At 43.5% G+C, this 20297-nt stretch overlaps 1 protein-coding gene across 2 annotated transcripts in view; it reads left to right on the top strand.

Moving 5' to 3' along the window:
* Nucleotides 1-20297, top strand: part of PIGP (phosphatidylinositol glycan anchor biosynthesis class P) — a 39303-nt gene that overhangs the window by 4228 nt on the left and 14778 nt on the right. Inside the window, exons 1-4 of one of the 2 annotated variants that reach the window (XM_029603459.1) lie at nucleotides 12298-12435; nucleotides 12933-13029; nucleotides 14481-14553; nucleotides 19145-19263. In XM_029603459.1, the coding sequence (XP_029459319.1) occupies nucleotides 12948-13029; nucleotides 14481-14553; nucleotides 19145-19263 (274 nt within the window). In that variant the 5' untranslated portion in view covers nucleotides 12298-12435; nucleotides 12933-12947. Of the gene's footprint in view, nucleotides 1-12297; nucleotides 12436-12932; nucleotides 13030-14480; nucleotides 14554-19144; nucleotides 19264-20297 lie in introns of those variants that run through there. The other variant, XM_029603460.1, reaches the window with a different exon arrangement.

Consider the following 20297-nt stretch of genomic DNA (forward strand, 5'->3'; position numbering starts at 1 on the left):
AGAGCGAATACAGTTAGATGCACACTTTTCAGTCGCCTGTTAGAGCATACTGACAGACTGATGATGCAGTAAAAAACACACCTAAGCGCCTTACCCTCTGTGCTGTTTGTCTTATTCGGGCATCTCAGCCTGGCGTTCCCTCTAACTTGGGTCAGCACTGCTTGGAAGCTCATGGGGAATGTGTCAGAAGGGTCGCCTGACTTTGGAGCTCCCCTAATTGGTTCGTCATCAGGGGGAGGTAGTTCACTGGGCATGGACAGGTGCCTCCTGGTTTGGGCATGGATCCTTCTGCCTTGGGTGGAATTTTTTCAAAGATTGCAGTCTTTTCTTCAGGTGCAGTCCTCGGCCTCGACCAATCATGCCAGGTCAGAGTCGTAGGTGGTGAACTCCCACACGCCTGGTGCTTCGAGTAAGCATCAGAGTACGCCTATATCAGTGGCTGGTCTTCCTGATAGGGACCCAGATGATGAAGCCGATCCTCACTCCCTGGAAGATGGTGAAATTCCTCCAGGATTGGAGCCATATAGAACTGTGTTGCGTTTCTCTCATAGAAATGAGTTGCCGTCTCTGATTTCCCAGACATTAAAGTTGCTGGGAATACCTAGGTCTGAATCCACTGAGCAAAGAAAGATCCCGTTTTGATTTCTTTGCATAAAGCCTCATGTTTTTGCCCTATTATGGCGGCCATTCAAGAATTGATTGATCTTAAGTGGGGCACCCCTGAAGCAATTTTCCAAGGGGGGGGAGCAAGTCTTGAAAGGACTATACCCCCTGGATCCAGCTGCGAGAGAACAATTACATTCTCTGAAAGAGGATATGCTTGTGTCTGCAGTCTCCAAGTGGATGACTGTTCCCGTAGGGGGAAGAACAGCCTTGAAGGATGCTTACGAAAGGAGGATTGGGGCCATCCAAGCAAGCATTCGAAGCAGTGGTAATGGCTTTCAAGATAGCTTCTTGTTGTTCCCTGGTGGCTCACTCTTGTTTATTTCTCTCTCAGGAGGTCAATGAATCTGGAGTGAATTCCAGAGCAGTGATGAAACCCGCAGTCACCTTTTTAGCAGATGTAGGCTGCAATTTGGTCCACACCTCAGCCAGAGGGGTGACTTCAGTAACAGCGGCCAGGCATCAGTTATGGCCGAGAAATTGGTCAGCTGATGTGACCTCTAAGTCTTACTTTACGAAGTTACCCTTTAAAGGCTCACTCTTGTTTGATAGCAAGTTGCAGAAAATGGCCAATAAGTGGGGCGAGTCCCAGGTTCCTCAGTTGCTGGAGGCTAAGAAGCAGACGCCGCGCTCCTTTAGCATGAGAGGTCGTGCTAGGGCAGGGGTCCCCAACCACCGGTCCGCGGACCGGGACCGGGCTGTGGGAGTTTTTTGCCGGTCCGCAGCACCGGCAGGTGTGTCGCGCGCTCCCGGTCTCTCCCGCTGCCATTGCCGCCGGGCTGTCAGCACGTTCAAGCCCAGTGGGAACGGCAGCTGTGCTAGAAGAAGCTGTGGCACCCGCGGCTGGCCTTTTCTTCTTCCCAGCTATTAAAATAACAACCAATAACCAATTAGTCATGCTCAAATTTTTAAACATTTCTTAAAATTGATAAAATATTTCAAAAGAGCAGACATCAAATAACACTCAATAGTTAAAACCAATAAGGATTTTAAAATCCCTTGCTCTCCCTACCTGTCACCCTGAAATTATCATGGATTGAGGGCTGCACATGCATACTCAACACATAATATGCTCCCTCTGTCTTACTTACACATACATGCTCAATGAGAAACAGGGAGCATATGTGCAAAACGGGGAGCATATGGAGGCACACACTTTCCTCTGTCTCTCACATACACGCACACTTGAGAGAGGCAGCAGCAGGTTCAAGCAGCCGACTGTAGTGACAACCGCGACCAGAGGCTGGGGAATGGTCTCTGTAGGCCTCTGGCTGCAGCAGGCCGATGGCATGTGCAGCAGGGCCTATCGCAGCTCACGGTTGTCAGCAGCGAACAGACAATCATGGCCTCCTTGATCCCTCTCCACCCATTGCAGTTGCTCAGGTTGGGACACAGCAGCAGCAGCTCTGTCTGAGCCACAGCAAGGAAGGAGCCAGGAGCAGAGGGCTGGATTCGGAGATAGAGGGGCACCAATCCCAGAGCACAACTACAATGAAAGAGCAGCATGAGAGGCATGTGCACAGAGCAGGCAAAACATGCTTTCTTTTCCTTTCTGTGGATTTAAGGCAGCTGATTGGTGTTATACCATGGTGGGCACCGCTGATTGGCTCTTGAGATGCTCAGCCTGCTCCACAATAGACTGGGGCTTGTTTGACTGGACTTTATATAGTGTCCAGTTACCATTGTAACCTGACATTGTACAGCAGGTCTTAAAACCAGATTGTTCAGTTGAAAACCGGTCAGTTGGTCACACTAGAAAAAGCTATCCTGAGCGCAGAGGTCTGGCTCAGATAACAGCGTTGACCATGGTCTTCCAGAGCTGCCTCCCATTGCATATTGAATATGCCAAGGCTTTCCATGGACAAGCAAGACAAGAGTCGCACAAGTGAGTTATGGCATCTGACAACGTCGTCAAGTTGGATCTGATCTCAAAGCTGAATCTTCCAGAAGCTTTCTGAGCATGCTAAGAGGTTTTACACTAATAGCCAGGGCATGAAACTTGTCCCTTCTGGTCAGTTTCTTTCTGTCCGCCATTGTGAACCATCGGGTTCTGATTCTTTCTCTCCGCTGCCACTGCTTTGCCATTTAGAAGAGACTCGTTCCCACAAGGGAGTTCGCCCTTTCAAGTTTTGCCCACACTGCAAGAAAAATGTCTAGCAGGGATCAATATGACGTCTTCTTTCTCTAACTTGGTCCCAACCAGGACTCATCCTTCTGCAGAGCTTGTAGTCGCATGTACCTCTGAGCCCACTGCTACAGGGACCTCAAGATTAAATACGAATTCGCCCAGGCCCAGGCCTCCCGATCCAAAAGGAAGCAGGCTGTTTTCCTGGACATTTCTCCACCCTATCATTGAAAATCCCATCACTCCAGGAGCAGGGGCTCTACTTATTCCAGGCACCCTCCAACACTCTTGCCCACCATGAATCTCACCAGGAGCCCTGACAAGGATTGTACCTTCACTTCTTCCGACCCTGTAGTGCCGAAAGTGATCCAGGCTCTCATCAGCGCTCCTACTCCCCATCTGCCCGTGGCAGATCTGATATGGTGCCAAAGTCCTGCACTGATGGTAAGGCACCGAACTCCAGTGTGAAGTCAAAACACCAAAATCCAGCACTGCATATACACCATCAAGGTCCTGTGCTGAAGGAAAGGTGCCTAAAAATAGCACCAAAGGTATAGCACTAAAGTCTAGCACCACAGGTAAGGTGCTGAAATCCAGCGCTACAGATAAAGTGCCCAGATTGGTGCCAAAGTCCAGCGCCAACTCAAAACTCAGTGCTGATTGCTAGTCGCCACAGCATAGCGCCCAACACTTGGTGCCGAAACAGGGATCTGTTATAGTTTCAACACATTACAATGCTGATGTGCAGCCACATAAGCATGGCAAGAATGGAAAGTCAAAATCTTCTTGCCAGGAGGTTGCTGACCCTTCGACCACAGCGCCGAAGCATAGTGCCTGCAGCAAACATAGCCAGAGTGTGAACCCTTACACACTATTGATGATCAAGCTCGTTCTAGATCTCTCTCCAGTTCTGGTTCCCCTTCTGGTTTCATGAAATCCATGCTTTCTGTGGAACCTCTCCCAGAAATATTGCTGGAGTAGTTGCAACATCCTTGCACCTTCTCTGACTCTTTGTGGGCTTCCAGCCCAATTCTTTCACCTCTGGCAACTTATATCAGCGACCCAGATCTTCAAGTGCGCTTGGCTGCATTTCTTAGTCTATATGAGGGACCTTCCTCCTCCAACTGGTCCATTGTCCCTTTTGAAGTCGCCTGCTTTGGCTACCATTTCTCTTCCTCTTCTACAACCTACCTCGCCTCTTTGTTCACAATCACCAGACTCGCTGGACTCCCTCTATTCTTCTGTTTATTCAGATATTTTTTCATTCAGATATTCATTCATTCAGATATTTTTTCATGTTTGTTTCGTTGATTTTTGTTTTTACATCTTCTTACATTGTTACTTATATTGTTACTCATAATGTTAATTGTTTCTGACAACTTGTTTCAATGTAACGCCTCAGCCGCGATTGTTCAGTTTCAATGGAAACTGATGTGATTTGATATCTTCTTTCAAGAATGTCGGTATATAAGAAATCTAAATAAATAAATAAATAAATCTCTGGGTATCTCTTCATCTTCTCCAGATGTTGCTGGGGGCCCAATTCCTCCAGACGATTCTACTTATTCTGCTTTCCTATCAGACAAAATGGCTTCAACCTCTTGGGTAAATTAGAAACCCCCAAAATTTATGACGGGGTTTTTCAGTTACTTCAACCATGGTGTGCCGGTTCACAATGCCCTGCTGGATCTTCAGCAGACGATACGGTCTATTCCTTTTTTCCGGTCTTCAACATCCATAATTCCTCCTTTTTTTTTTCCACACTGGTGAGGCTCTTATGGCAGGGAAACCTTTAAACCTGCCACTGCTCAGCATCGCACAAACTCAGGCCTTCCTATGGCCAATTTATTCAAGCCACGGCCTGCCCTGGTCTTAGCCCTGCTCCAACACTCATTACAGGCATTGCTGTCAAGCTGTGGCTGACACGCTGTGCTCACCTAGCATTTCTCTCCCTCTCCATGGGTCGGAGGACCACCCTTAGAGTATTCACCCCTCCATGCGTTCTGTGGTCACCAGCCCTTTTGCTTATGAAGCAGAGGCTGTATTTCTTTTTGTTTTACACTTTATTCAGGCCCTTCTCAGAGGAGCGCCAGCTGCTGAAGGGGTCATATTACCTTTGCCTGCTCCAATTGCCACAGCCTTCCTTCCTTTTTAGATTGATAGTGCAGAGCTTCTGATCAGAGACTCCAGTTATGGTATGTTTTATACATTCACGTACTTCAAAAAAAAAACAAAAAAACCCAACTCCTATTAAGGTATAGAAACCTATCCTTGTCTCTCAAGAGGATGTTCCTCCCCCAGGACAGAGGACATGACAGTCGCTCAACCAGATTGGAGGTCTAGTGAGAATTTTCTCTTATCTCGTCATCTAAAGACAAAGAATAATCCATCTGCTCCTGACAGCATTGCTGCGGCAATGCCTTCAACCAGAGTCCCAATATCGGGTGAGCACGTAATTGGAGCCCTTGATACAGGGGTCTTCATCCTCCTGTTGAATGGCATTAGAATCCAGTTGTTCAGAGGCGGCTGACCAGAGTTTTCCCCTCCAAGGCAACCAGAAGAGCCCCCCTCCGGTTTACCTTTATCATCATTAGGGTCCTCAGTTAGTAAACCCTCGCATCCAGCAGAGGGTTCTACAGATACACCTTTCATCCCATTTCCAGATACGCCTGACATACCTTGCCCCAGCACACCTGTTATATATAGTCAAAGTATGTGGAAAAGGGGGGGGGGGGGATGACAGCATTTAGCATTAAAGACACCCCATCAGCTTCAGCGGCTCTCCCACACTGCAACATTCTGAGCTGGTTGAAGATGGGAATGTGGGAAAAACCTATTTCTGGCGTTCCTACGGCTAGGAAGCTGGATTTCAAATCTCCGCAGCTCAGAATTATTCAATGGCCGAGATGACTGGTATCGAGTCAGCCCTGAAAAAGGTGTTATTGTTTGGGATAGTTGTGGGTGGATCCTTGGCCCGGTGGCAGATGACCACGCCCATGGGGGAAGATCCCGAGAGGGACCACCGGTCAGGCTCAGAGTTAGGAGACACACACAAGTTCTTTTATTGAACAGTATATTGAACCACCAGAGGTGGCAGTAGTGAGCTAGACACACCCGGCTGGGCTGTAGTCCCTCAGATACTGGAACAGTGATCCCAGGGTGGCAGAGCTGTAGAGAAACTAAGTATAGTGAGTAGGCAGGGTATGCAGAGTTCAGGAATAGAACCTTGATGGTAACACTCACACAATAGTCTCTTGAAGCAGCCCAGGAGCTGGAATGGATTAGGCCCTAGAGGAGTGAGTACCTGGTTCCAGGGAAAGCTCTGAGAGAGAGATGGTAACTCTCTGGTGTTGTAGGCAGCAATGACTTCCTGGCAGAAGTGGTATTCAGAAGCAGGTCCAAGAATGTGGGCCCTCAAGGAGCGAGTACCGGTTCTAGACTGCGACCTAAAAGGCAAAAGAGAAAGCGAGGCCCCCGAGGAGCGGGTACCCCTGGTAAAGTCCGATGAGGCAGAGTAGCAAGGTATGCGGAGAGCGAATCCCATCCGCAGCGATACCTGGAGGAAGCTAGGAAAACCTTTGCTAACTTGATTAGTTAGCGATTTCAGAGATCTTTAAATATCCGGTGCGGATGACTTCATCTCAGGGGGACACCCCTGAGGTTCGTGCCACTGCTGGTACTTGAATTGGGGCCGCACCGCACGCACGCCCTTAGGCTTCTGGGAACATGGCGGAATGCAGCGTCGAGCCGGTCCGGGGACGCCGGAGGAGGTCAGCAAAATGACCGCGGCAGCCAAACTTCCATCAACCAAAGAGGGAGTCGCCAGAGCGGTAAGGTGGGCGGAGTGGAGACGTCGGGCAGAGACGGTCGCAACAAAAGGCTACTAGATGATTTTGATGAGAAGGTCTTCCAAAACTCCATGCTTACTACTATGGTGCAATATCCTCATGACCATATTCAGAATCTGAAGGCTTTTCTGCACCCTGCATTACGAGAGATTTTTTTTATCCACAGCTACTTTTATTTTTTATTTTTAATTATTTATTCAATTGCAGAGTTTTACAAAGCAAAAAGACACTGTATTTGGAAACATACGGAAGCCAAAAGAAAGTAATCAAATTAACATGAAATAAGCGAGATAACCCAGTAAAATAACTTCCAAATCCAGATCAATAATCATATAAAAGAAGGAAGCAGAAACATATTGGGAGAATCAAGGTAATATACCTAGGAAATCACATGGTATGATTACTGCTTATTACAGCTGCCCGCACTAAATTGCTTCAGAAACAATAGAGAATGGTAATCAATGAGAGTCCAAAAAAGACTGTAGTTCCAGAGCAAAGAAAATATAACACTCATTAAATCTTATAACACATTTACAATAAAGAACATTGTACCTAAGGATATAATGTAGCTTGTGGCAAAGCCTTTATGCCTTTCCTAGGTGATCTTGGACAAATCAGGAAATATTCTGAGAAGCTGATCATAAAAAAGGGAATTTAAATTCCTGAAGAAAAGACACATAACTTTACTCAAGTCAGCCTCTGTAACAAAGGATGCCAGTAAGGTTCCCCTTTCTAAAATTTCAGTGCCAGAATTCTCCAGATAGTTGGTCAAATTGAATGCGAGGAATGAGAAGACTGATTTAATACAGGAAACTGCTCATGGTTTTCCCCAACATTGTGTTTCTATCTTTCCAAATATATGACTCAGATTGGAAACTGAGGGGAAGTATCTTTGTATATATTCTTTAATGCTAATTCTAATCTTATATGCTTTTATTGCTTATTCTCAGACTTAAGTATGTTGTGTATTCTATGACAACATCACCAATTTTCCTACCCACTACAGGGACAGACTGAATTTAGTGCTGGAGCTTGAGGCTGCTGCAGGTAGGAGAGAGGAGCTTGGCTAGCCTGGGGAGTGTGCTCACCGAACGGAGGCTGTAACCAGCTGGAGCATGAGAACAGGGAGGTGCTGGAGAGTTTGGTACTGAGTGGGGCTCGCCAGAGTCCTCTGGTGGAGGGAAGGCTGCACAGCAGCCAGAACTGTAACAAAAACTGGAGAAAGGAAGGGCAAGGAAATGGGTATTGAGGAAAGTGGGGAAAGAGGCTGATGAAAGAACAAAAGGCAAAGGGTACAAAAGAACAAGGTTAAGAAAAGCAATATACAAAATATGTAAATAAAAAAAAATGCAAAGGCAAAAAAAAAAAAAAGTTTCCTCCACTCCTACAAAAGTTTGACTGGTGCCCAAGTTTTATGACATATACTCTACCCTGTTATCTGTCAAATATTTGAATGTTTATCATATACCCGCTTGAGCCGATTTTGTAGGGTTTGTGTTGCAGGTTCTGAACTCCTAAAATTAATCTCCTTTTCCCCCTTTTAAGTTATTTTCCAATTCCTCCTTCCCAAGCTTGATCTTATATGCCCAGAGACGGATTTAGGATTTTGCCATCTCTAGGCACTTTTGGTGTTTTCAACTCCCCTCCCACCCCCCTCATCTTCTGTAAGGGTCTGCTACAGGATAGCGGAGGGCAGTTCACTGCTGAATGAGTTTCAGCAGAGCTGGAAGGCAGTAAATCTTAACTAGCTTGCTGCCCCTAAATGTTTGTCACCCTAGGCACAGACATAATGGAGGCCTATTGACAAATGCAGGGCTGCCCCTGCCCTTAGATTTCTTTTCATCCCTCCCCTCTTCTCCTTTAGACTCCTTTCTCCCCCTCACTCATTTCTACTGCCCCAATGTCCGTTGCCTTTGTAATCAGGGAGGAGGACCAGCTGCAGCCACTGGGGATCGCTTGTGTTCCCACATTACTGGACCCTATCACTGCAGTTGATCTGACTGCCAGAAAGAAAGGTGAGGAAGGTCAGATTTCTTTTAACCATGGGGTCATAACAGAAATGTGTGTGGTGGAGGGGGGCTTTATGATGTACTCTCCATACTCCTAGGGGAATTCTGCACAAAAAGAAAATATTTAAAATTTTGAGTAATAACTTGTGTATATTTTACTTACTCAAAAATAGTGTTTCATATTGACTTATGCCGACAAATAGAAAGTATGTACAGATTATTTCCATTTTTCACACAGAATTCATGAGTAACATAGAGTAGTATTTACGCAGGCAGCTAAATGTCCCCCTCCCTAAGGAATCTTCCTTCCATTTCCAGGAGCTGCAGCGCTGGTGGGCAGGCGTGAACACTAGGAGTGAGAGGGGCAAGCCTATGCTGGAGCCCTGGAGCTGAGGGAGATGGAGAGGACCTAGTGTGAAGCAGGCACTCCCAATCAGAGAGCCTAGCAGAATGTCATATCTGGCCTGCAAGAGGGCAATGGGGCTGCAGAGGAGAATCCCTCTCAGGGCAGAACCACTGAGAGACTGCACTCAGTCGTTTACTCACACCCAGAGACGGGTAAAGCAGCACCGTCCAGTCTGCTCCGTGTCAGCATGCTCCCCACCACGTGACCTGGATCCCAGGGGCTCTGGCACTGGTATTTTGTGCGAGCCGTCTGCAGTGTTGCCAGATTTTAAACGGTTTGTAACCCAAAGTTATACACATTGTAGCTCAAGCCCAAAACTAGCCCAGTAGTCAGAAGATCAAATAAAGACTAATATAAAACAGCATTTTTGCTAATTATTTTATTTGTGATGCATTAAAACATACAAACATGTAGTGTGTTAACAGTATGGCAACTGAAACCCCTCCCTCACCACCCTGCGCACATAAAGGCATTCCAGCATTATTCTTAGTCCAGCTGGAAATAGTTCTGACCTTGAAAAAAATTGTGTATCCTGTCACAGCAACATACCGCCTCAGCAATTAGATTTTTTGCCATAGCTTTCACAAAGGAAAGGAGTGAGAGGAAAGAGATGAGAGAGACTGGGCAGAAGGGCAAGAGAGAGCAGGAAAAAGTATGAGAGAAAGCAATTGAAAAAAAAAAGCAGGCTTGGCATCCCCAACATGACATCTCCTTTCCTCCTCCTCACTCCCAATGCGAAAACAACAGTAGGTTTCATCATTGAAAATACGTTAATCTCCTGTTCCCTGTGCAGCAGCAGCCAAGAAAGAAAATAGAATGCTAAGGATTATTAGGAAAGGAATGGAGAATAAATAGAGAATATCATAATGCCTTTGTATTGCTCAATGGTGTGACCTCATCTTGAGTATTCTGTTCTTTTCTGGTGACCACATATCAAGAAAGCTACAGCAGAATTAGAAAAGGTACAGAGAAATGCGACCAAGATGATAAAGGGGATGGAACAAATCCCCTATGAAGACAGGCTAAAGAGGTTAGGGCTCTTCAGCTTGTAGAAGAAACAGCTGGGGGGAGTTATGATAGAGGTCTATAAAAGAGTGAAATGGAACAAGTAAATATTAATCAGTTGTTTACTCTTTCGAAAAGTACAAAGACCAGGGGAATTCACTGTCAGAGGATGTAGTGAAAGCTATTAGTATAGCTCCTTTTAAAAAAGTTTGGACAAAAGAGGAAAAGTCCATTAATTATTAAGGTAGAGTTGCTGAAATCCACTGATTGTTCTTGGGATAAGCAGTTTTCAATCTGTCTACCCCTGGGGATCCTGCCAAGTACTTATGACTTGGCTTGGCCACTGTTGTAAACAGGATGCTAGGATTGATGGACACGTGGCTGACCCAGCATGGCAAGCCTTATGTTCTTATCCCCTTTCAATCTCTCCCCCCCCCCCCCATGCACACAGTACCTAACAGCCTCCCCCCCCCCTCTGTTCTCTCCCTGACCTTTGCTCCCAATGTCCCTCTGCCATCCCCCACACTTCTCTCTGGCCACCCCCTCTACCTTACACATGGATCTGACACTCCATGCAGGTTCCCCCCTCCCCTCCCCCATGTCTTTTGTTAAGGGTAACTACCATTCTGTGCAGGTTACTTTCATGAAGAAATTTTACACCTAAAGTTAATATAGGTTGCCCAGTTTCTTCAGTCCTGTCCTCTAGCCATTAGGGGACATTGTTTATCCCGTGCCCTTTTCAATTCCATTCTTGTCTTCTCCTTCATATTTAGATTTATTTAGTTCCTTCAGTCTCATAAGTCATTTTCTGCAAACCCCATATTATTGTGGTTGCCTCTCTGTGAACTGCTTCCTTCCTCTCTATCCTTTTTAGATGTAGTGATGCAAATTACAAGATGAGACTGGGAAGACCTAAATATGTATTCCCTGGAAGAGAAGACAGACAGGGGAGATATGATAATAGACTTTTAAATACCTAAATATATAAATGATGTACAAGAATCAAACTCTTTCCTATACAAAGAAAACTAGAGCCAGGGGTCATAATATGAAAATCTAAGGTGGCAGACTCAGGAACCATGTCAGGCAATATATCTTCATATAAAGAATAAAAGATGCATGAAACACCCTCTTAGAAGAGGTGATGAAAAAAAGAGACAGCACTGGGATTCAAAAGATCAATGATAAAATGCAGAGAATGCCTAGTGGCTAGAGGATGGGAATGAAGACACGGGGAACCTGCACAGAACGGCAGTTACCACCTTTAACAGAAGGCATAGAATAATTCACTCAGAGTGGCAGTCTGAACGCTAGCCAACTTGCTGGGCAGACTGGATGACAATGGTGGGTCTTTATCTGCCATTATATACTATGTTTCTAAGTCACACTCCACTCTCTCTGCCTCTCACATGCTCTTCTTACCGCTCCACTCCTGTTCCACCCTCTCTCCACACAGCCCCGTGCTTCTCAACTTTTTCAATTCATCAACCCCACAATGCTACTGTCTCCCCCTCCCCTGGAGACTAAGATTACTCTAGTGGAGGCTGAAGATTCATCCAATGATAGCCAAAAAAAAAAAAAAAATCTTCCCCTAGTCAGGTCTCCTACCTCCTAGGATTTTCACGTCTTTGGTTGTCAGACAGCCGCTGGAGGAGGAAGCTTAAGTTTTAGGTCGAAATGGCAGTTCAACAGCGACAGCAGGTTCAAGGATGGGAGCGGACAGGCTGGATTGTGCAAGCAGGTAGCTCTATCTGGTTCCCCACCAGCAGAATCGAACACAAAGGGATGGAGAAGCTCCTTCTCTTAAGTAATAGGCAACTTCGTTCTCCCGCGTTCTGCATCACAGTCGCCTATGATTAGCTGCTACTTCCTCGTCCATCAGGAGTGCTCGCTCAGCGAGAAAAAGGTACCAATAACAAAAGTGTTGCTAGCACTCAGCCACCCAGTTAATTAGCCCAACCCGCATAAGATAAAATGTAACCCAATCTGGCAACCCTAGGATCAGATGGGAGAACAGAATGTAGCCACCAAGCAAATGAATGACGTCATAAGCAAGCGCCCGTCCGGTGCTGTGCGTGAACAGGGCGCACTGAATTACAAAAAGTGGGTCTTCTCCTCGGAGTGGGCAAACGCTCACATAAACATAGCTTAGGGTTAAGCTTTTGGCCTTTAGATAGTCACGTTGTTGTTTTCCACGTATTGACATAGTCGCTATTTGCCTAACCACGTGATTGGTTAATAGGTACCTATTTGGGCCCCTCCCCGCCCACTGATTGGAGGAGTATGATTTGTGCTTTCCTTTCGCTAACATTTAGTATGGCGTCGTGTTAGTATGTGTTTTGTGGGGCTCGGACGTTTCTTTGAGTTTGTGACAGGCAGGTAAGGTAGTATGAGAGAGGCTGTCTATAGATTGAACCAGCATGCAGGGGTGACTCCAAGCGTCCACCCAGGCAAGGAAGTTGCTCTCCTCAGGCTGACTGGACGACTTTGGTTAGAAGGAAAGGCACTTGCTCACACTGATATTCATCGTGTCTTCTCTATACAGGCCCCCCACCTCCACCACTACCATAAAAACAATTCTGCTATAGCTGCTGCAAACGTGATCATGAGGCAATTTGTTTTATGGAACGTATAGCTGCCAGCTCTCGGGGTACGGCACCCCCAGTATTGAGCAAACTCCTTCACTGTGCCCAGAGAGTGGTAATGTGTGTCATTTAGCATCCCCAATTGTTTTGAAACGTTGGCTGTTAAGATGGAAAGGGATAATCAGCTCTTAATAAGAGTGGAAAGTATTGTAATAGTGGTAGTAGCCTCGTAACCTCGGTAGTGTTGTGGCACAAATGTTGACTGACTCTTCTGGACATTTCTATCTGCAGGTAAGGAAGGACGGCATGGTTGAAAATTCTCCAGCACCTTTGCCGGAAAGAGCAATTTATGGGTTTGTTCTTTTTCTGAGCTCCCAGTTTGGCTTCAGTAAGTACTGCAGTGCTGTGTAGTGGTGAGATCATACAGCTGTGAACCTGCTAACTTCTGCTTTAATCCCCACTACTTACTGTATGACCTTGATTTACCTCACTGGGCTGAAATTTTGATTTTAAACTCATTGGGGATGGGGCATTGTACCCATGTGATTTGCCTTGTATGCTACTATGTGCCCCCCATGGTATTAAGTAAATAATGCATCATTTCATTATTCAAGTTTCTTTTCAATACTAGTGTACTAGTAAGAGGAGTAGCAGCTGGAAAACAGGCAAACCAAGGTTCAAAACTCGCTAACACTTAATCCTCCATTAGGGCTTGATTTACTAAGGCTTTTCTCCCATTCTGTAATTGGGAAGAATGCTTAGTAAGTGAGGCCCTTAGTTGTAAATCTTATGGGTACAGGGAAGTGGATTACCAAAGGCAGAATATACTGTACAGCAAAAATTAAATTATAGCATAGAAAAATTGTAATCTGCTGAGCTATGCATAAAGACATATTTCAAAAGCATTCAGGACAGTGGTTTTTCTGCTTTAATTGGATGGCAATAGTAGTAGGGAGTTTTGTGGCCCAGTTGCAGTTAGATTATATTGTAAATGCTGGCAAAGGAGAGGGGCATATTACATCCTTCTATCTTGTACATGATGAGAATGGAGAAGGTACAGAGAAGGGTGACCAAAATGATAAAGGGAGTGGAACAGCTCCCCTATGAGGAAAGGCTAAAGAGTTTAGGGCTGTTCAGCTTGGAGAAGAGGGGGGATATGATAGAGGTCTTTAAAATCATGAGAGGTCTAGAATGAGTAAATGTGAATTGCTTATTCACTCTTTTGGCTAATAGGACTAGGGGGCATATCATGAAGTTATCAATTACACATTTAAAACTAATCAGAGAAAATTATTTTTCACTCAAGGCACAGTTAAGCTCTGGAATTTGTTACCAGAGGATGTAGTTAGTGTAGCTGGGTTTTAAAAAGTTTTAGACAAGTTCATGGAGGAGAAGTCCATTAACTGCTATTAGAGAATAGCCACTGCTATTACTGGCATCAGTAGCATGGGATCTACTTAATGTTTGGGTACTTTCCAGGTACTTGTAGCCTGGATTGGCCACTGTTGGAAACAGGATGCTGGGCTTGATGGAACCTTGGTCTGTCCCAGTATGGCAATTTCTTATGTTCTTAGGGGAATCCCAATTAGTTACTACAAAAATAATCATTCTATTGCCACTGGAAATACCTCTTCCTCCCCTGGTATACTGTATGGTTAGGAAAATATAACAGGCAGTAGATAAACATAAAATTAATTGTGTAGCCTAGCCTATTTTTGTAAAGTTGCTTGCTTATTAGTCTCCATATTTATTTACCACTAGTTGTTTAATAAGAAATACTAGCCACCTACACTTGTATGTAACTGATGTTTTCTCTGTTTTTGTTTTTTTTTCTTGCAGTTCTTTACATGACATGGGCATTTATTCCTGAGTCTTGGCTGCACTCCTTAGGACTCACATACTGGCCTCAGAAGTAGGTCTAACTAGGTTTAGGTTAAAATTTATTTATTTATTTATAAACATTTATATACAGTTATTTGAAACATGCCATCACAATGCTTTACAGGCAATAAAATAAACAGAAAATGGTAAGAACTGTAAAATAATAAAAAAAAAAACCTAATACAATTCAATAAAAATAATTCATTAAACATTAGAGTCTAAAAACTAACATGAAATACTAAAGAGAATCTTTTAAATAAGTAACTAAAGAAGTAAAAATCAAGCCATCTGATTTCTTAAAAACCTGATAAAATTATAGTAAAAAAAACCAATTCAAAGTACTTAATAAAATACTAAAATAATTAATTCTTAGATAAAGGTAGTTGAAAATAATCCAAATAAACATCTACATGGTGATAGTTCTAGGATGCTAGTCAAAGCAGTCGCAGCAAAACATTAAACACAAGCAAAAGCCATTAAAACACCCCAACCTTTTTTTCATTCAGATTTGTATTTCATACCTGAGATCTTGGAGCTTAAGGTTTTTGAAAGCTCCCCCTCCTTAACCACTTGCCATCATGCATCTAAGTAAATCAGGAGAACTGCGGTGCTTAATTCTTATCAGAACCTTCACGCAGGTAGTGCACAAACACACACAAAACTTGGAACCTGACAGCAGATAGCAACCATGGGGCCCATTTTAGTCTTCCAGATTTATTTCCTGTTATAGTTTCAAAGATCTGTGGATCTCCTGCTTTCTCTTTGTCTTCGATATTCTCAGCCTATATGAAAGTGATACAACAAGAACTTTTGCAACTTAAAACTAACTTTAAACCCTAAAAAGGCTGAAATCATTTTGGTTAAGTAGAGACTCATCGATAGTCAAACCACCAGCTCTCAACGTAGATAACATTCAGATTAAATCATCAAATCAAGTAAGGAATTTAGGTATACAGGTAGACGAGAACCTTATAATGAAAATGCCAAGTTGCTTATTCTGCATTTGTTGAAATCATTATTAACGTTTGCTGACTTCCAAACTGTACTACAAACACTAATTTTCTCAACCTAGGTTACTGTAACTCCTTACTTCTAGGTATACCAGCATGTCACTTAAAGCCTCTACAGCTATTACAAAATGCAGCAGCAAGACTATTACTAGGATCTAGGAAATATGATCATATTACACCCTCACTTATGTCACTACATTGGTTACCAGTACAAGCCAGAATATACTTTAAAGTATTAATGATAATATTCAACATCATTCATTCCAATAATACTGGTTTACTCGGAGTGATACTAACAATCATACAATCCACAGAGAACACTAGGATCCCAAAATAAATGACTATTGTCTATTCCCACAATAAGGAGCACCCATCTGATGCAAACAAGAGATTGTGTTTTCCCTAGCGGGTCCAAAGCTCTGAATTTCTGTGCCTGAAACTCTATGTATTTTACCAGATAGAAAGAAATTTAAATGTGAACTAAAAACATAGCTATTCAAAAATGCTTACGATATAACCTAAAAACTGCAGAATATACCGAACCACAAAGACATTAAGAATTGAGCATAATAATCAAATCACGAAGAATGATCCAAATGAGAGAATATAATATTCTCAAACAAAACTCGGACTATAATGTGAACAATATCAATTGATTTAACTGAAATTACTCTTTACCTTAAATACTAGATAAATGAGAATTTCTTTTGTTAATATTAATAAATCTATGAATACCAACGCTGTAATCAATCATTGTTTGCCTGTTAAATAATAACTATGAATGTCACTTGGTATACCGTTGTGATCTATACATGGAACGAGGGTATTTATTTATTTAAAGGCTTTTTTATATACCGGAGTTCATGTACTAGTACATACCACTTCGGTTTACACAGAACCAAAATTGGAAAATTACATCGAACAAGAGGGTATGAATTACATCGAACAAGTGGGTATAAAATAACAAGGCTAACTTAGAATTAGAGGTAAAGGAGCGCACAGGCCCAAGTGGTAACAGATCAATGTAAAAGTAAATAATAAATACAAATTCTTACAATAAATACAAATGCTTACAGATTAAAGTCTTCAAAATCTAAGTTTACATCTTCAGAATAAAGGTTTAAGTCTACAAAAATCTATATATATAAAAAATCTAAATGAATGAACAAATATCTTCTGTGTATATCCCAGGCCTTGTTTAATTCTGTTAATATTTTGCTTCCAGTACCCTTTCTGTGACAGGGTTTTCCAGTGTTACTCCTGAGTGTACTATCTCTGAGCTTCTTATTGTGACCTTTTGTTCTAGAACACTTAAAACAAATTGGAGAAAATTCTTTTTCACTCAATGAATAATTAAGCTCTGGAATTTGTTGCCAGAGGATGTGGTTAAGGCAGTTAGCATAGCTGGATTTAAAAAAGGTTTGGACAAGTTCTTGGTGGAGAAGTCCATAAACTATTAGTCAAGTTGATTTAGAAAATAGCCACTGCTGTTACTGGCATCAGTAGCGTGGGATTTACTTGCCAGGTACTTGTCACCTGGATTGGCCACTGTTGGAAACACGATTCTGGGAATGATGGCCCCTCCGTCTGACAAACGGGCCAATACAGTAAAAGCGCGGCAGAGCGGGCGCACAGGCCACTCTCCTGTGCGCACGATTCAGTATTTTAATTAGGGCCGGCGGTAAAAAGAGGCGCTAGGGACACTAGCACGATCCTAGCGCCTCCTTTTTTGACAGAAGCAGCCGTTGTCAGCGGGTTTGACAGCCGACGCTCAATTTTGCCGGTGTCTGTTCTCGAGCCCGCTGACAGCCACGGGTTCGGAAACCAGACGCCGGCAAAATTGAGCATCCGGTTTTCGAGCAGCAGGCCTATTTCAAACTTTTTTTTTTCTATTTTTTTTTTTACTTTTTTTTAAACTTTCGGGACCGCCGACTTAATATCGCCATGATATTTAAGTCAGAGGGTGCACAGTTTTTACTGCTTTTCTGTGCACTTTCCCGGTGCCTGGAAATTTCTGAAAGTAAAATATGTGGCTTGGCTGCACATTTTCCTTTCTGAATCACGCGGGAATAACTAATAGGGCCATCAACATGCATTTGCATGTTGCGGGCACTATTAGGTTCGGGGGGGGGGTTGGATGCGCATTTTGGACCCCTTACTGAATAAGGGGTAAAGCACGTGCATCCAGTCACGGGGTCACAGTGCGCTCCACTGGAGAGCACTGTACTGTATCAGCCTGTTTGGCAACTTCTTATGTTCCTTTCTGCATGCTTTCTTTATCTTCTCCTCTGTTCCTTAAATCTCACCTCCTAGCACAGCCGAAAGTGGTTTGAGGGAAGGAAAGCTGTAAAAACGAGGGATGAATGTAATTTAAAAATAAAAACACAGGACAAAATTAGAATATCCTGACAGGGAAGAAAGGGAGACCTGGAAAAGACTGCAGAAGAAGCAGAGCCCTAAAACAGGCAAATCTGTATTCTGTAAAGAACCCTTTTCATGTTATCACTTCTGTCCTTTTTTTTTTTTCTTGTATCTCCACAGCTAATTAATTAAAAAAAAATTTTTACATTTGTTTTAGAGTGAGATGTTTACATTTATGACACATCCCTTTTATAAAAAAAAATACAATGTTTTCCTAAAGTCACTGTATGCAAATACATATAAATAGACATAAACATACAAAATAAAGGGAGTTGTAGAGGCATATATTTGTTTTTATGACAACTAGCACAGCAGCACCTTGATTACTTTCAGCTTGCCACTTTGATTTTCATTGTGGTCATTTTGCTTTTATTGTGCATTCATATAATAGGCGGGGGGGGGGAGGGTGTAGGTGGGAAAGGGACCTCGTTTTGATAAGTATTCCTTCATTTGTGTATGCAAATTATTTTGTCTTGCTGTGTTTATAAAAACAGTCAAAAGATTTTAATATATGTCTAGCTTGCCTGCAGGATGCTGGGAGTGGGAATGTGGCAAGTGCTGTTCGGTACCATGCAGGATCCGAGGCTCGATCCCCAGACCAGGCAAAGTTGAGGATGCTATGGAAGCAGCATTCACAACCCCTGTGGGTAGATGGCGTCCCTGCCATCGCTCACCTAGTGACCAGACTTATGTTCCAGAGTGAGCTGCAATTTGTGGCCCCTGGATGAGGAAACCTTCAGTGAAACTGTAACAGCTCTACTGTAGGGAGATACAGACTGAATCCCCCTTGAATGGCGGCTTTAGAACTGAAAAGAAAATTCCCCGTGGTTAAAATTTGCAGCCTGACCTTGTGTACATGTCCCTTTCCCAGACAGTAAGTGGAATGTGAGCTGTCTGCTGATTCATCCCCATTGTATAAGCAGCAGAGCAGTGATGCCAGCTCGCCCTGTCAGTTTTCTCCATACACAGGGTTATATTTGCCATCACTGCTTTGTTATTTCAGGGAACCTTCTTCAGGGTAAGATGGATCAGAGTCCATCTGGGTCTAAAACGTATTAATTGGACAGCGCTTTCACTTGGCTGGGTAGTAAGCCACTTCATTTCCAGCATGCACGTTGCTCTCTATTAGCTGGCCTGTTTCTGCTGGGTCTTTTTGTGTCTTTGATCCTAAAGACTGCCTTTCTTTTGCAGGTACTGGGCAATCGCTGTACCCGTTTACCTACTGCTTATTGTAGGCATTGCTTACATCCTGCTGTTTGGTATAAATATGATGAGTACACCTCCCCTGGACTCCTTGGACACAGTTACAGGTAGGTGACCCTCTTTCTGCCTCAGAAACTGGACCACTAGATGTCAGGGGGAGGGTCATCAGAAGATAGGCCTCATTCTGCTAAAATTGGTTAAGGTGTGCAGAGCACTGCCAGATGAGTCCCTTGCAGGCACTTCAGTAAAGTCTCTGACATTTACATTGGAGGAGTTTTAGGAGTACTGAGAGGAGGCTGAAAGGAATCAGTAAGTTCTGCTTGGGAATTATTTTTTTTTAAGTATTGGGGAGAAGTAACTATCAGGGTATATTATTTACTGTGTTTGGTTTTTTAATTAGTCAGTAAGACAGCTAATAAACAGAAGTTAGTGCGTTTGGTTTTGGTTTTTTTTTGTTTTGTTTTTTAAATAGTAAAGCAGTTGATAAATAAGTTAGGGTGTTTGTTTTCCCACCCACCCCTAGCTCATTCTTTAATTTATAGGCAGGTGCCACTTTCACACACTTAAAAAAAATCTGCTCTATAACTTCGATTCACAAATTCCCCACACCTCACTGAGAGTTTGATCATTCCCTTGCATGCCACTACCAGATATATAGTGAATATACTAATACAATTTAAAGGACCCTAATTAGACACATTCCTACTACTAGGAACTGAACAAATCTGAGAAGAAGGCAGCAGTCCAGCAAGAGGGGGGCCTCCCAGTCTTTTGCATTGAGTGTCACATGTACAATTTTTTTACCTGCCAGTGAGAAGTTGTACATATGCAAAGAGCTCTTGTCTCTCAGAGAACGAGTCCGATCTCTGGAGGAGTTGAGGCAGAGGTATATAGATGAGACCTTCAGGGACATAGTAGCCAAGTCCCAACTTCAGACTGGCAGCCCTGATGCTGCCTTGGAGGAAGAAGGTCTCGTGATCGGAGCGCATCAACCTGGTGCAGCAGGAAAATATCATAAGAACATAAGAAATTCACATGCTGGGTCAGACCAAGGGTCCATCAAGCCCAGCATCCTGTTTCCAACAGAGGCCAAACCAAGCCACAAGAACCTGGCAATTACCCAAACACTAAGAAGATCCCA

This window comes from Rhinatrema bivittatum, chromosome 5, assembly GCF_901001135.1.
Source record: "Rhinatrema bivittatum chromosome 5, aRhiBiv1.1, whole genome shotgun sequence".
Taxonomy (NCBI): Eukaryota; Metazoa; Chordata; class Amphibia; order Gymnophiona; family Rhinatrematidae; genus Rhinatrema; species Rhinatrema bivittatum.